Source organism: Saccoglossus kowalevskii, chromosome 16 (genome assembly GCF_978046115.1).
Source record: "Saccoglossus kowalevskii chromosome 16, keSacKowa6.1, whole genome shotgun sequence".
NCBI lineage: Eukaryota > Metazoa > Hemichordata > Enteropneusta > Harrimaniidae > Saccoglossus > Saccoglossus kowalevskii.
In genome coordinates, this window is record NC_140656.1 from 7,562,705 (window position 1) to 7,581,229 (window position 18,525).

An 18,525-nucleotide genomic window follows, 5' to 3' on the forward strand; every position below is an offset into this window, starting at 1 on the left:
GTATTTCATTTTCACTAAAATTCAGAAATTGTACTGCAAAAATAAGTTAGGAATAAAATAGCTTCTTGTATTCCGAAAAATTCCGAAATAAGTATATTGCTAACGTTATATTTTATATAAGTTTCACCACTCAAAAGACTCGTGCAATTAGCAAAACTGTACATTTCTTGTGCACCATCCACATTTAATCTACCATTTAAAACAAAACAAACAAAATACATTAATTCACTTACAAATGAGCGGCTATGTTGGTTGCCAAAAACACCTCCAACTCCAAACCCCTTCTTGCATTAGTGTGGATGCGGGATCAGTTAAATCTAATATAAAGGCTACGTTGCTCAAGTGAATGTTTTTTATAATACATTTATAATGTAGGCATAAGACAATTTAACAATTTGAGTTATTTATTTTTGATAAACTTTCGCAATAATATGCGCTACCTTTTTAAAATATGTGTACGACAGTTTTTGTGCCGAACCACTTAGCCCACCTGTCGATTGATTCGACAGAATTTTCTTTGCCCTAATTCAATTAAATGCTCCTAATTTATATGATTATGAATAAACGCTTGGAAATTAACATCATCCTTTAGACCATGTTTAGCTTTAAGCCCTCAAATGTTTGTGGCTTTGCTTTCAAGCGTGACTCTAACCTGATACACCATCCAATCTGATACCACCTTTCACCTGTATTTTTTGCGTCTAAATTCCTAACACATACTTTGAATTGCCACACTACAAAGCCTATATATGACAGACAGTGAATTGAGCATTAAGATTGCTTTTTGTCAGCATCCTTTATTTTTATGTTTTTGTCATATTACCTCAAACCCTGCAAATGGGAGTGTACATGCAATCATGGGAAGAAACGGTGTGCATTGTGATAACTGTCATAAACGAGATTGACAGTTTCAACTCTAGAAGAACAGTGGGTTCTAACAGGTGTGCTTTCAATTTACATAACAAAGGGTGTTTACAACTTTTGAAGGAGAATAGGAATCTACCAGGTGTGCTGTTATTTGAATAACGAAGGATTTTTATGATCCACTGAGTTGCGCACGTGACACAGCTGCTAGCAAGGTCACATTCTGATTGGCTTATGTGGGAAACCCAGGTGGTGACACTGAATCATGCCTATAAATTGGACCGACTCAGGACAGTTGAGGTCGATAATTTCAACTTGGTGTCCGTCTTTTCAACTTGCTTTCCTATGTGTCCTGCTACGATACGATATTACAGGCTACAACCATCATTATGTGTGACTTGTATGAACTGCTCTGCGATCTCCTGCTTTCAGCGGTGCTGTCATGAATTTGTTTTCGCGTATCTGTTAACCGACTTAATTAACTGATTATTAGCGAATTGCTGTGTTATGTCTGTCATCGTGTAGGCCTATTTGAAGTTTTGGACGGAACTTGGCTCAGTGGTTTGGAACTAATTACAAGATACCGTCGCTATTCTGACATCCGTAGTTGTTAATGTAGTGAACGATTAATCAAAAGATATGACGTATTCAGTACTTAGTGTGATTGGCTTTATGATTGAAGGTTACACCTTAGAGTCTTTTTACTGCTTTGTAATTGGTCAGAGTTTTGAAAATGAATAAAGAGAGTTTGAGTTGGTCTTGGCGAATACTCCACGACAGGGCAGTCCTGGAGAGACTTGGGGCGAGCCTTGACGCAGTCCAGTCTTGGGCGAGTCTTGGTTCAGCCTTGCAAGAGTCTTGGGGATTTTTTCCCCAGGGCGCTGTGTCTGATAGAGTGCTCGATTGACCGACTAAGACGAGAGCTGAAACGTATTTCGTTGTGTGTGTCTTATTTGACTGTAAAGTATAAGTGACTTTCCCGATTCCGTACCTCAAGGGGACGAGATATAGAGAGACGAGACGAGTTCCCCCCTGACAAGTGTGGAGAACCCGAGAGAAAGAGATTTACCCCCGTGATACGTTTTGGATGAACCCGGGCAGGTGTTTAACGCATATTGACATCCTGTGAAGAAAAGCGAAATGGCGAAGGTGTGTCTTTCTTGTGAATCGAACTAACAGCTCCATGGCAGAGACGACTCAGAAACCGCGCTCGACAACTAACACCGTTACCAGTATGGCACCGATGAACGACGCTGAAGAGATGAAGACCTCTGAACCCCTTACGAAGGATGAGTACCGGATAGGACTGTATAATTAAGAATTGAGCGCCATTAAAGACAAGAAGATGAAAGAACGACCCGGCTAACGCGATGACAAGAGGAGACGCTTATATACTTTGACTTTAGCTATTTGCTTAGAGCACCGCTCGCTGGACACTGTAACTGACACTGTGTAACTCAAGGACGTTGAACTCTTTTCCAGAATCCCAACACTATTGCTCAGTAATGTAATGTATTGCTGGTTTTTTCTATTGTTTTTACCGTTTTTTTGTGATGTCGAATTGTATGTATGTAAGCGCCCAGATTTTTGTTTTGAAATGATATTTAGTGACGTGCGAGGTCCTTTATAACGATTTAAGCGCGTTTCAGTGGACTAGTATTTGCAACACAGTGTTTTGAGTTTTGTGATAGTTTATAGTGTTTTAAGGAGTTTATGAGTACGGATTATGATGGGGAGAGTGATGCCCCCACGTGTTTTTTTTAAGAGTTTTGAGATTTGTCGAGTACAGAGATACCGACGTTTTAAGAGTTGTTTTTGTTTACGTGTTGTTCCGGAATACTTCTGACGCTTTTTGAGTTGAGAGCGCCTTTGTAACGTTTTTTAATGTCTTTTTGGGATGGGAGTTTGGTGCGCTTATATACGTATTGTTTGATATCTCAAGCTTTTGTTCACGATTGACAGGATTATATGTAACTCAGTAGTTTCTATCGTTTTGCCTTTTCCGTCTTTTTGCCAGAGGAGTAATGTGTTATGAAAGCGATTTGTCTTTGCATTCTGTTTCCACGCCGTATGACTTTTGTTTAGATTAACGACTTTTGAGTTCAGTTGAAGTTTATAAGCGTATGTGACAGGAGTTTGATTAATAGCTTTTTCATTCATTCTTTATTAGTTACCGCTTTGCAATGCTTTAACCGAGAGACGCATCCCTGGTAATCACGTGATCATGCTGTCGACTGCAGCGATTGGCTGATCGCTTGGTTACACCGCCACGCCTTAGTTTTTTTTTTTGACCTTTTGATATAGAGTTTGTAACCTTTAGTAACGGAGACAGTGTAGCGAAGGGTTATCTCAGCGAACCGTTTTGAGAAAAGTGAGTCGTTTGGTAGCCTTTCCCTTGTTTTTGATTTATAACCGTTGATATTTGAGACTTTATAACCATTGTATTTAGACTTTATAATCATTGTACTTAATTAGTGTGTTTTACTCTTTTTGATTTATACCTTTTATTATTAGTCTTGTATTTAACCTTATGACGATGAGTGGCTGACGGTATCTTTGATTTGTGAACGTGCAATGCCAAGAGGCATATCTCAGTTTGGGTGAAGGGATGTGTCATGAATTTGTTTTTGCGTATCTGTTAACCGACTTAATTAACTGATTATTAGCGAATTGCTGTGTTATGTCTGTCATCGTGTAGGCCTATTTGAAGTTTTGGACGGAACTTGGCTCAGTGGTTTGGAACTAATTACAAGATACCGTCGCTATTCTGACATCCGTAGTTATTAATGTAGTGAACGATTAATCAAAAGATATGACGTATTCAGTACTTAGTGTGATTGGCTTTATGATTGAAGGTTACGCCTTAGAGTCTTTTTACTGCTTTGTAATTGGTCAGAGTTTTGAAAATGAATAAAGAGAGTTTGAGTTGGTCTTGGCGAATACTCCACGACAGGGCAGTCCTGGAGAGACTTGGGGCGAGCCTTGACGCAGTCCAGTCTTGGGCGAGTCTTGGTTCAGCCTTGCGAGAGTCTTGGGGATTTTTTCCCCAGGGCGCTGTGTCTGATAGAGTGCTCGATTGACCGACTAAGACGAGAGCTGAAACGTATTTCGTTGTGTGTGTCTTATTTGACTGTAAAGTATAAGTGACTTTCCCGATTCCGTACCTCAAGGGGACGAGATATAGAGAGACGAGACGAGTTCCCCCCTGACAAGTGTGGAGAACCCGAGAGAAAGAGGTTTTCCCCCTGATAGTGCCATTCAGAATACCAGCGTTCCTCTGAAAGCAAGACTCCTGTATTTCTTCGTTGTTGTGTTGCATAAGCCATTGACTGTCGTCCATCAATACATACTGGAAGTGTGCACACTTCCCTAAGCAATCCCCTATTTTAGTGACTTTATTCATTGTATTTTCTGTGCTTTATTTCTTGTAATTATTTTGAGAGGTATTAAAGTCAGAAGCTATAACTCGATATTTTGGTGTATGTGTATTTCATTTCCAGTACTATTGTCTTGTCTACCCCATACTAGCAGTGAAAGAACCCCCTGTCCAGTGTGAGTTATGTGGGTGGCCCTCTAAATTGCGATAAGCAGGCCTTACACTGTGACACTTTTTTTAATTCAAACTTGTTCAATTGCTTGTGCTGCATATTGTGCATTGTACTCCCTCTGTACCTAACTTAACAGCATTTGTTTCCTAGTTATCATACATACAAGGGTTAAACATTGTTGGGAACGAGTTATCACAACCTGATTCCATCCACTTCAATGTTTCCATCATACACGCTTCAAGTTGAATCAAGGCAAGAAACTAAATCAAAGAACGCTTAAAACATGACTAGCAGTAAACTGATAACTGGAAGAGATCCCACTGAGCACAGATTAGTTGATTTCCCTAATATCAAGAATAGTTAAATGTTGGAAAAACTATTTTCAGTGTATACTTTCAAAGAAGTATAAAAAGATACCACGTGTGAGCGGAACTGACCAAAACGGTTTGGGAAAAAGTGAAAATTTCCTTTTCACAAAATGCAATTAAAAAAATGCACATTAGTACACGTTTGTGATTTGTGAAAATCATCATATTTATTATATATATTCAGATAACTTCATGAACACATGTTCGATCATTTATTGGAGATAATGCGCTGATAACATACACATATTTTGTAGCATGGAACATTTCATTGATCAGATTATTTCCAATGATACTCAATATATTGAAATATCTGGCTCGCTTATTTTATGGAACTGTCACGATATATGTCATGACTTGCAATTATCCTAATTTCACAGCAGACTCTTTCTCAGTCAAGTACTAAACATCGTCATAATGTTTTAGGTGCGACTGGAGAAAAATGTTGGACAGCAATGTCTAATATTGATTTTACAATTAGCTTTAAATCTGAAATGAACAATGTCGTCACAGACGCAATATCACGGCAACTGAAAATTTGTATCGATTTGATAGGACTGCAAATATTTATTTTAGTCGCGAGTTTAAACCCTATGTTGAATGTTCATATGTTTGTGTCTGTAATTTGTATTCATACATCCACCTGTTTAATGCATAATTCAAACTATTATAAGGTATAGAGAAATGTGATTATATCAAACTTTATTTTTTTATAAAAGTAATATTCTCATCGCTCTATGAAGGCAATTTTATTTTTAATAACAATCTAGGTATAATCAATGTAGACAATATAATCACATGATCATTAAAACAAAATATGTTGGAGTATTTAGCCGTCAGTGGATATGTTGTTATTACTAATTTACAAATAAGTATTCATTATCATGTATGTTGCGTGTTTAAACAAGAAACTACGAAAAGTTAACATGTTGTTTGTAAATTAAAAACAATGGAAACATATAGTGTGGTTAAACATCCAATTGAGAACCATTCAATCGATTATTCGATATTTGGGGGACATACGTCTACAGGATCTTTACCGACTCTTATGAGTCTAGTTGTTCCATTTGCACTGCCATCTTCAATAAGGCGTACTACTGTCGATGTGACGTCACTTAACCTGAAAATACACCAACATATAAAATGTTGATTATAATAATGGGATAATCTGTTTAGAATATAAACTTTATTACATGAATAAAACAATTCATCCTGTTGTGCTTATAATGTGACCAGTCAACATTGTATCATATGAGAGCAATGTCTTTGCACTCCCGGTACAAAGTAAATGCATTATTTTAGTGTGAAACTCAAAGTTGTATTGTGGCATTGTTCGAGGCAAATGGTATGTTAAAATAATCAGTCTTGTGGTCCACCTAAGCCAAACATAACCAATCAGTACAGTGGTTTTTGTTTCGTTTGAGCCTTCAACACCATCAGCCTATCACCGAATCACATGCACATCACATGTATTACAAAATTCTGTGAAACATTTTTCTGTTGGGATGCACACCAGACATTGAATTGTTTCCATTCGAATTTATAGGACGAACATGAATCGTTAGCATCAGAGACTGAACTACAACAGCAATGCATGATTGGATTTAGTGTGGTGTAAATAAATAATAACTTTTGGTGATTTGAATACAATTTTAAGTCATATTTAAAAGATTAAAAAAAAGTCATTTTCAATACAGGTGATACTGATGTAGTAGATATCAATGTCAAATCACATTATACAAAAATACACACGAGAACATTCTGTCAGCATCCTTTACTCTACATATTTGTCATATTACATCAAATCCTGCCAATAGAAATGTGCATGGAATCTTGGGAAAAAACGGTGTGCATTAACTGTCATGAAGGTGATTAACAGGTCATACTTGTTCACAATTCTGGAAGGTCAATTGGAATCTACCAGGTATGAGAGCCTGCATGTCATCGTGAGACAGCTGCTAGCAAGATCACAGTCTGATTGGCTTCTGTGGAAACCCAGGTGGCGTACCTGAAACTGGGCCATTTATGCTCTGCTAATAGGCTAGATCGAGAACAGTTGTGGACCACCATTTCAATTGAGTACTTGTCACACGCAACGTAATATTACCGTAATTGGTATAGTACAGGTGTGATGGTTTAAATACCAAAATGGCAACAGTAACAGAAAGACTTCCCTGGCGGCAATGATAACATACGAACACGGAGCCAACAGATGAGGTTTCAACTGGTATTGGTATTATTATACTCTGCAAACATCAAGTACAATAACGCGGTAAAAATCCACTACTCCAATACTGACTAGATACTTAAATTCCAATACAATCTCCGATCTGAACTCAGTGCTGAACAACTCCCCTATATATACCCCCACTGTCTATAAATATACCATTACATCAGCATACATAATGAGTCTGGAACTTACTACAAATTTCTAGAATGTTCCATTACCTTCTATTGCCTCCTACAGTGTTATATTACCTATTCAACCATTTTCTAAAAAAATATACAATATTCCACCCAGACACAGTACGGTTCTAGAACATTCTCAGTGATACGGAAGTGGTAAATAAGTCGTATGCGACATGCCTCCCCTCTCAAGAATATTATAACATATAATATTACATGACTAGCAACGACGTCAATAATACGAATATGATAACAATTTCAAATAAAACAACAATACAATATATCAAATTGAACTGAATAAAGCTCTGAGTACATAAATTCGAAAATCACATACAGTAGAATATAATAAAATATGAAATATAATCATAAACGAATAACATTCTACTACACTATTCAAAAGTTCCTCAGTCCATCAATCTACTCAGGTAGTCCGCTACCACATTGTCCCGTCCAGGAATATCCTCAACACGATAATTATATCCTTGCAGAGTCATCGCCCATCTCATCACTCGGTCATTTGCAAACTTGGCTTTATCCAGGTAAGACAATGGTTTATGATCCATCTGCAAAATGAACTCCACATCGGCTAAATATAGGCGAAATTTATTCACGCCCATACAATGACTAAACATTCCCTTTCTACAGTTGAATATTTCTGTTCTGCATTGGATAACTTCTTACTTCTGCATAAGTAATGCTCCAATTCCTACCTGAGACGCATCCGTCTCATCTTGAATTTTCAAGGTGAATGTTCGGCGAAGCACTCCACTATCACCTTGAAGTATTTCATTAGGAATATGTGTATGAGACAATGCCCTCACAGTTTGGAATCAGTTTACCAACAGCCAATCATATTGCTTCTTTCATCAACGCGCTTGACCAAGCTATCAACATTGTCGGGGTGGAGCTAAGTCACAAGACGCTATTAAAGACGCGCACCACTCTACCATGTATTTCTATGGGCTCTGCGCGAGCTGCTGTGGAATGCCGGTCGAAAAGCCGTTGAAAATAGCTAAAATCGAAAAAACAGCACAAACTTAACTTTAAAGAAATCCTAAACAACCAAATTTAAATATGTTGCATATGCAGAGTAATCTTGTTACACGGTTCAGGGGGTGTCAACAACCATCCCAAAGTACCGTTTTCTGAGAGTTGTTGGCCTTTGTTTTCACCATGATGGTTGCCAGGCGGTGAAAATGCTCGCACAGTGGAAGCTGTGTTGGCTTGCAGTGGATGTCGAGGCAATACAATATTCGGACAAAAGCCGTCCAGGGTACTTAGTTCCGAGTCTGATGTGTTCGTTTTTAGTCGCACTGGAAATGGTAAACCATTATGTTATTATGCTTTACCAACCTTGCGACCATCAAGCGTGGTAATAGTGTTGTCGCCACTATTGAGTATTATAGAAGAGTATACCTCAAAGCTCATTGTGTCACTGCAACATATATTGACAGAAATGAAGCCGAAGATGTAGTCTGGTTCCCTGCCCAAGTTTTCACCTCAGCGTTGAAATGGGGCAGGGAACCAGACTAGCCGAAGATGAAGACATCAGAAATGCAAAGCCCCAAGCGCTTTTTGGTAGTCATTGTAACAAAGCTTTCTATTGGTCGGTAAACTTTCTATCGCGCAACCACGTGACATACACGGTTATGAATAGAATTACCGCACGGTGTTGTGGAGGGAGGAATGTTCGAACGGAGCATCACCGTGCAGGCGGACGATGCATCCGTCTGCAACACAAATGGTTTCTGTGGGTCTGGCAACTTCAGAATTGGTTTGCCCAATAAGTATTCCCGCAAAGTGTTATATGCTTTCTCCTGGGCCTCCCCCATACAATTTTGTTGGGTTGTCCTTTCCTTAGTAGGTCACTCAGGGGTGCTGCAATAGTTGCGAATAAGGGGATGTGGTATCTGTAGTAATTGACCAGCCCAAAGAATGATCGGTCACCTTTCTTGGTCGCTGGTCTTTGCACTTCTCGAATTTTCTCCATGTTGTCGTGACTTGGACTCACCCAGTTGTGTCCAATTTCATGACCCAGGAATTCTACTGATGTTGCACCCAGAACACACTTGGATGGTCTAGCTGTTATGTTCGCTGCCCTCAGTCTTCATAATAACTCAGATAATACTTGAACATGCTCATCCCAGCAGCTTGAATAAACTATCAGGTCATCTATATAGCTTCCAACCCCCTCCATACCTGACAATAATTTCCTGATTCCCCGCGCCAGAGTAGCTCCCGAATTCTTCATTCCAAATGGCATCCTTAAAAATTCATAAGTTCCATCGGGAGTAACAAATGCTGTCTTTGGTATACCTTCTTCAGCTACTGGTATCTGCCAATAACCCTTACTTAAATCAATTTTTGACAGGAACTTACTATTATGTAGCCTCTGAAATATGTCCCCTGTTGTTACCATTGGCTCAGGGTCGGTTACAGTGACCTTATTTAATTTCCTATTGTCTACACATATGCGATTTGATCCATCCTTCTTCTTTACAATCACCGCACAGCATTCATCAAGTCTATGGCCGTATTTGGTGAGTAACTTGTCTCACTTCCATCTGGTTGAGGTGACGTCTCCCGCTCAACATACAACTTTAACATATTTACATGATACGTTTTCGCTTTGTCACCTACCCTCACTCGATAATCGTTTTCGCCTATTACCTGCTCCACCACATAAGGACCCTTCCATTGCATCAATAGCTTGTTGTTGTCAGTTGGCAGCAAAATTACCACATTATCTCCTTCCTTAAGCACTCGCTTCTTCGTTTTACGAACATAGTAACATTTGTATTGATTCGGTGCCTTCTGTAATTCCTCTCGAGCAATCACTAAAGTCTGTTCTAACCGATCTCTCAACTCAAACACATACTGGTAACTATTAACTATCTCAGGAGTATCGCTTTCTTTGGTCCATAACTCTTTAAGGATCTTCATTGGGCCTCTAACCGTTCGACCATATAACAGCTCAAATGGGGAAAAACCAGTTGAGTCCTGTGGTACCTCTCTATATGCGAAGTGTAAAGCACTAATATACCGATGCCATTGCCTTGGTTGTTCATGGCACAACCGCTTTAACATCTTCTTCAAAGTACCATTAAACTTTTCCACCAGTCCATTGCAGATGGGGTGATAGGGCATAGACATCAGTCTCTTAATGCTGAGCAATCTTGATACTTCTTGCATGCATTCTGACACAAACTGAGACCCCATGTCACTTAGTACTTCTTCTGGAACCCCCAATCGGCTATAAAAGTCAATCAACGCCTCGGCTACAGTCTCCGTATCTATATTTTTAAGTGGAACGGCCTCTGGATACCGTGTAGCATAGTCCACCATAGTTAAGATGTATCGATGACCCCCATCACTGGCTGGTGTAATTGGTCCAACCAAATCTATAGCCACACGCTTGAATGGCATATCAATTAAAGGCATCTTACCTAATGGGGCCTTCACAACTGATCCCTTTGATACAGTCTTCTGGCACACATCACACGACCTACAAAAACTGGTAACATCTTTATGTAGCCCAGGCCAATAAAAGCTAGTCACAATCCGGTCTTCTGTCTTCTTTATCCCCACGTGTCCACCAAATATTGAATCATGGGCAATCTCCAAGACACGAGTCCTCAACAGTTTCGGCACAACCACTTGACGTACCGTCTTGCCTCCTGGAACTGAACGATCCCGATACACACGATATAGCAAGCCTCCATATACCTGGAACTCGGTTGTATGGTGCCCTCTCACTTCTGGTTCTCTCTTATTATAATATTTCTTCAACGATGTGTCTGCTTGCTGCATCTCGATTATTTTGTCTTTTGTTACATGTGCTCCAGTCTTTACATCACACACTTTGAGCGGCTTCACCTTACCAGATTTCTTCTTGCGCTCTGGTTGTTACTGCTTCACTCATATTCCACACTGGATCCGGGTCATCTGGTGGTCTTGCTCCGGGCACATTCCCAACAATTAAATCATAGATTGGGTCCTGCACACATAATGCTTCAACCATGCCTCTCAAATATGGCGTATCAATTTCCAAGCTCTTCTTGACTATAATGCCATTACACTCAGTGTCTCTCAACATGGTCACAACTGTGTCACCAACCTTCCCTTGACTCACAGGCAAAGTCCTGTCCTCCACAACGCCACTCTGTTCCATACATGCACCATTCACAACCTTTAACTGCTCCCCCGATGCTAACAACAAATGGTCCTTCTCAATCATTTTAGGCACAGCAGCTGCACCAGTAGTAGTGCTGGGTTTGACACTCTTTCTTTCTTGACCCCTGTGTCTTCCCCTATGGCAGAACTTAGCCACATGTCCTATGGCACCACACTGAAGGCACTGTTCACCATTGTCATGATTGACATCAGTAACGCGGGATGGACATTGTGCTGCTCGATGACCAACACCCTGACATACATAACACCGGATACTACTACCCTGTCCCACATCAGTATTTCTAATGGCAGTCCTATTGTCATTACGCCTCACCTGGTCCTTTGTAGATAACTGTCGACCATGTGTCACTAGGTACTGATTTGCTATTACTGCCTACTCATCTAAATCTTTGGGTGCTCTTTCTCTAAGATAAACTGCAAGATATCTTGTACAGGCACCAATAAACTGCTCCTTCACCATCAAGTCGGTAACACCATCATATGTTGCTGCAGTGCCTGACAACTCAACCCATTTAGCCAAATAATTCTTAAGCCGCACAATTAACTGGTCAGGACTCTCAGAACTTTCAGGTTTAATTTCACGGAATCGCTTCCTGTACCGATCCTCTGTGAAATCGTATCTTGTCAACAGCACCACCTTCACACGATCATAGTCAACTGCATCAGTGTCGGACATCCTAGAATATACTTCCAGTGCTCTACCAGTCAACAGTGCACTCAATTTTGTGGCCCATCCATTTCTATGCCAACTCGCATTTGTTGCAAACCTCTCAAACCGCAATAAATAACTATCAAGTTCGTCCTTACCATCAACAAATGCAGGCAACTTTGGTAACTGTGCATCACTGACCACATTTCGTTGTCCACCAAAATCAGCCTGTTGGGGCCCCGGTATTGCTGCTTGCAGCTCTAATTTCCTCAACTCAAATTCTCTTTCCTTTTCTCGCTGTTCTGCTTCCATTCGCAATTTCTTTCTTTTGCCTGCTTCTGCTTCCAGCCGTAACTTTTCCTTTCTTTCCTCAATCTCCATTTTCCTCACCTCTGCTTCAATTTCCATTTTTGCTTTCCTCTTTTCCCTCGCCGCTTGTCTGTCAGCCCTCTGAGAACTCAGTTGCTCCAAAATAAATTTCCTTTTGTCTTCTCCAGTCATTCCCAGTTCATCTGCCCATTCCATCAACTCTTGTTTCGACATATCTTTTATCTCGCTGGCCATGTTGTCTTCTATATGTCTTCAATGTTCCCGGATGAGCCCCCAGATGTCACACGCAACGTAATGTTACCGTAATTGGTATAGTACAGGTGTGATGGTTCAAATACTAAAATGGCAACAGTAACAGAAAGACTTCCCTGGCGGCGATGATAACATACGAACACGGAGCCAACAGATGAGGTCTCAACTGGTACTGGTATTATTATACTATGCAAACATCAAGTACAATAACTACTCCAGTAACTAGATACTTAAACTCCAATACAATTCGACGAGATCTCCGATCTGAACTCAGTTACATCAGCATACATAATGAGTCTGGAACTTACCACAAATTTCTAGAATGTTCCATTACCTTCTATTGCCTCCTACAGTGTACATTACCTATTCAACCATTTTCTAAAAAATATAGAATATTCCACCCAGACACAGTACGGTTCTGGAACATTCTCAGTGACACGGAAGTGGTAAATAAGTCGTATGCGACAGTACTCTGTGTGTTGCTGCTGCGATATTGTGAGACAAGTGATACAGGAATCAATCATCATTCTGCAAGTCTCTAGGCAATCCCCTATTTTAGTGAATTTATGTATTGTATTATTCTGTGTCTTGTTTCTTGTAGTTATTTTAAGTAGTGTTAAAGCTAGGAGCTTTGATTTAAATCAAGTCACCAATTAAGGCAGACAATGGTAATATAAGATGTTTTCACATAAGATTAATTACTGGACGACTACAGTCATGTGATTTGGTTGGCATCTTGGATTACCATCAAGAATTACATTTACAAATCGACCTGAACTGTGCATGTAGTGTCAATGTCCAAAATACGATCAGTCACTTCCCGCAAAAAATTGAGCATTTTCATGAGTGCCTTAACCAATGGGTAAGTAGTATCTATGATCAAATTCGATCAGTCACATGGTGTGGTCGCCATCTTGGATTCCGGGTAAACATTTGTAGTTTTTCATCGATGTTTTAACAAATCGGTTTGAAATTATGTGATGACCATTTATGGCCAAAGCTTTTTACGATGATAATTATTTTGATCAGTCATGTGGTCTGCTCATCATCGCCCATGTTTCTTATTGTCGTTATTTCCTCAAGCTGTTTGTGAACACAAAATTACACATTCTGTGCTATTTGATTAGTCAATTGGTATGAATTAGATTGAAGATAAATCGTGAAGTTGCCATTTTGAACTGTTTCTGAAGGTTTTTGTTGCCGAATTATTAGTCCCCGTTCAGACGTAGTCCGAAAACGGGAACTTATGAATTGATCTCTGTGCATCCGTGCGTGCTTCTGGATCTGTATCTTAGAAATGCCTTGACCAATTACATTCGAACTTTACACGTACATCATATTTTACATATACACATTAATTTGTTTCACGATCCGATTCAAAATGGCCGACCAGTGGCCATTTTATTTTGATTAATACTGTTCCAGAGCAATGTTTCTCAATATGAACAAGTACGGGTACTATATTACTAGTAACAAAACTATATAACTTAGATTTGATAACTAATGAGGACTGTGTCATGCATCGTTTCTTGGTATCTAGCCTAACCTTTTAATTTTTAGCCATATTGGATTTGAAAGTCAGCATAACGCCATGTTGGATTACAAATTTGCAGAAATTTGATTTCCAATCTTCGAACATTGAATCAGGCACACACATATGATTCAAACTCACAACCACGGCAGAACGTCTTGCTACTCTAAGACTCGCACCTCAGTATAACATAATCACAGACCCAAAAATATTGGCTGCAAACAACATCTTGATGAATACGCCCTTACATGGACTTGATGAAGTTGAATTTATAATGTCACAGACAACGACATAGATGTAAGGCCAGGTATGTACAACATGTTACTTGTCCCATACTTTGTCTGACATACTTGATAGTATTACTTAAACTCTTGTGTAAACTTTTTTTAATTTCCTAAATACTTCATTTCTTTCTTCCACAGTCATATGCCATTTTATATTAAAAAGGAATGCTAACTTTATTATATACTACATACTACTTACTTCAGCATTGGCTTGACTGCTATATCTTGTTTGAATTCCTTTATGTATTTCGTTCCTTTTTCCAGGGTGATGGAAACCATATTTGTGTCAATAATAGTCGGACATATAGCGACAACACGAACTTCATTGCTTAAAACGTCTGGCTCAAACTGCAAAGTATAAAAATGTGTTATTCTGTCAATGTAAGAAATGGCATAAGACAACTCTTACAATACACAGAGACAATAGTGTTTACATTTGTACCTTTTCCGGCAAAATTAAACATCACCACAACGAAATTGTCTGATTACACATAACGTGTGCATGTCATACCACACTCACTATAGACTTGTATACGATCACATATACAAAATAGGAATGGGCAAACTTACAAAACTAACTTGAGAATAAAAAGGAATAGAAAATTGATTAGTGGCCTTGTTCCAAGTCTTGCAAGTGAATGTCATGTCAAACTCACCGCCACACTTCGTGTGAATCCAACAATTCCATGCTTGCTTGCTGCATATACGGCGGCTAACTTGTATGGACTCAAACCTGAAAAGAACAGTATAATTGAAACACTAGTGTAATTTAATCAACTTATATTAACTCAAATTAGTGTGTATAAGATAAATAAAAATATTGTATTGCAGTTTTTGTATGTCTACGATTTGAAAACATGTTACATCTCACCAACTCTTGACGCAGTATTGACCACAACGCCTCCTTTTCCGCCATTTTGTGTTCCCATGTATTTCACAGCAAGGTATGTTCCTTCTATGACAGCAGTCTGAAATAATACGTTGTTTTTTTCAAACTGAATGGTTCTACGCATACTTAACCACAAAACGCCACAGTGTAACATATGCAATACGTGTGAACAATGAGATTATTGACATTTGACCGTGACTGAGTTATACTACAATAAACTGACTTAAAACACCACAGTACAGTCAAATAACCAAGAGGAGATGCGTATACATGTTAGATATGCAATGTTTGAATGAGTGTATATTTATGTATGTATAGTTCATTATCTAAAATTATATTGCAATGTTGTATCCATCTGAACTTTCTTTTCATAAACTGTTCTATTACTTGCATACGCCCTTGTGACAGAATTTCCAGCCTTTTTTCATACGAGATCACCTGGTATCGATGACACAACACTAGCTTTATTGTACTAATAAGAAACCACAAAGGCTGTGTTCGTACTGGGGCCCACACAACGGTCGATATGACAGATACTGATCAGCTCATCGAGTGATCTGGAACTTACAAATGTATGTGAATTTCTGCAAAATGTACACCTCTATTGGTTTGGGTGGTGTGTTTATTAGTTATTAGATTGCGTGTGGTGTATTTGTCAATTAAGTATGCGTGCCACTCATATTGTGGAGAAGAATGTGCTTACTTTTTCTGAAATACCTGATTCTCAACTCTTGTTTGTGTTGTTCATGTATCAATCGTTCACTGATTTGTACACGATTTGTATTTTCTTTCTCCAATTCTTTCCTGTTCCTTGTCATGATTTTATGACTCGGAATATCTTAAGCGATGCGTAAGTTTTATATTGACATATTTAATAGTGTATACTTACACATTAAGACGATACTTACCAAGTTGATATCTATCATCAGTTTACGTGTATATTCATTGAGAATACCAGCATTGTTACAAACGATATCTAATTGACCATATTGGCCCAAACAGTCTTTGAACGCACCTGTTAGCAAATGTATACAATTAAAATTGACTCGAGAGTTATTCTCCATACACGTTCAGTCAAGTTTAATCTAGCTTAGTGATGTACTTTAGGAAAATGTTTACCTTCTTTGATATTATCATGCATGTTTGTCAGTCGTGTGTTTGTTTGATTACAATTTTACATGTTTTCATTACTGTATAATATGTAATATATAAAAATTAACGCCCTGGTCCAGCGTTCTCCTGGTGACATTGATACAAAGATTTCACTCAGATTCATAAAGTCATTTGTTTACATTAATTATACTCAACATATGCCGTTTTCTGTGTGTGTTAATTTCATGTATTTACCTTCAAGTAAATCTGTGTATCTGACGTCACATTTTCGGAATTGAATTCGTCCAGCGCCGTGCTTATCTTTCAGAGAGTTTAACGTTTCTTGTCCCTGCTTCTCGTTGATGTCGATAATATACACTCCCTGCAAAATAAACGCAAGTTTATGTACTGCAATTTTGTTCTCAATCTTCAATTTGTTCTCAAAGCTTCAATGTCCTATTCACGTGCGTGCTTCAAAATATTTAGATTGGCTGTTGTACCATTATTATTGTAATAACAGTATGTTTGTAATAAAAACATGAAACACAATAATATATTAAAATTTCTTGGTTTTTTGTATGATGCATTTCATGCTCACTCGAGACCTCAAATCGCTACACGTCATCTGCTAGCTCTGAGTGCAGTGCTGTAGATAGGTTGGTCTCATACCACTGCTCATTTTAGCTGTAAAGCAGAATTCCTCTTAAATCGGCGATACTGCCCTTTACATAGTGTCGAATTCCCGGTCTATACGACTTCTTAGGATTGTGGGGTCGAATGATTATCGGAAGGAAACCAACCTACAGGACTGTACTCACAGCTAGTCATCCGCCTGACTGGGGTTAATAAATAATAGTACAGATGACCTAGTTTCAGGTCATTGGCGAGTAGCAACAATCGCGGCCACCCACAGTAAATTGGTCTAAAATGAAGACAGGTCAAAATAGCAAAAGCAGTGGTAACATTTCTAATTATTTCTATACGTGAATGCGAGTAACACAACTCAGGAGTTTAAGAAAAGTTGAGTTTAATATTTAATATAAGTTCAACTCACCTTCGCTTGGCGGTTCAAGAAGTCGTCGGCCAAGGCCTCTCCAACACCGTCAGCTCCTCCAGTTATTATGGCAACCTTACCGTTCATTTCTGGCATGACATAAAGGCTTAGACGACCGACTAGATGAAAAGCCTTCAATTTGAATGAGAACACGTGACGTGCATCACCTGACACGGGAATCGGGTCAAATATGTCTCAAACTACTAACAGTCCAAGAGCCAGAATGATTGGTATTATATCGGAGGAGGGGGGGGGGGTGATGCTGCCATTTTATTTTTTTCGATTTGCATGAGAACACGCCTCTCACAGTCCATGTTTGCTAAATTTCGAATGTTGCTATTTTACGGATATTTAAATTTAAATAGTAGTGTTATTGGGTCTTGTGATCTCTTTCCTGGGCATACTATTCTTCTAAATTGTCACTTATAGAATTATTAATATCATGCTTGAAATAAATATTATTTAGTCATGTATTTCCATAGAAATATAAGGATAATTGGTAATTTGCATTAAAACAAACATGGCTGCAGAAGCGCTACTGTACATGCTATTTAGGCAATTTCCTACTCGTATATGAAATGATAGCATGGTCTAAAATACACTACGGTATTTTGGAACTCTACAAAGTTTCACAAAACTTATATTATGATTTGGTAATTCACTCGTCTGCATAATTTCAATGCAATTTAACACAATCGTCATAGTTTTTTTATATGGTCTATCATTTTAATTTGGGTATATATGTATTGAGTCATGTAACTATTATTGTTGAACGCAGTTTGTTTTGAGGGTTGTTCAACACAGATCCCTGAGCGTGGTTGATTTGAATTGAATTTCACATGTGAAAAAAATATTGAAACTTTCTTGTTTGTACGCTATATCCCCATTTTTTAATGTAGTTCCAGATACAATATATTTATTATATCAATTTTAAAAAGACTTTTATTTCTCTAATTAAACGGGTCGACTTTACTTTTGCCCCATCGTGCTGAAGATTTTTTTTTTTTACAAAAGTGTGGGGAAACCTAGAAGGCTGTCAGTACACTATTAAACATAATTTCTTTTTG

At 38.6% G+C, this 18,525-nt stretch overlaps 1 protein-coding gene across 1 annotated transcript; it reads right to left on the minus strand.

The window, feature by feature from the left end:
• Positions 1-4,921: 4,921 nt before the first annotated feature.
• LOC144357705 (15-hydroxyprostaglandin dehydrogenase [NAD(+)]-like) lies at positions 4,922-17,591 on the minus strand. The gene is made up of 7 exons (XM_085491451.1): positions 17,459-17,591; positions 16,660-16,786; positions 16,221-16,327; positions 15,295-15,391; positions 15,080-15,156; positions 14,623-14,771; positions 4,922-5,897 (listed from the first exon to the last, which is right to left on the minus strand). Exons 1-7 carry the CDS (start codon positions 17,552-17,554, stop codon positions 5,777-5,779), a joined length of 774 nt encoding a protein of 257 aa, XP_085347577.1. The 5' UTR covers positions 17,555-17,591; the 3' UTR covers positions 4,922-5,776.
• Positions 17,592-18,525: the final 934 nt, after the last annotated feature.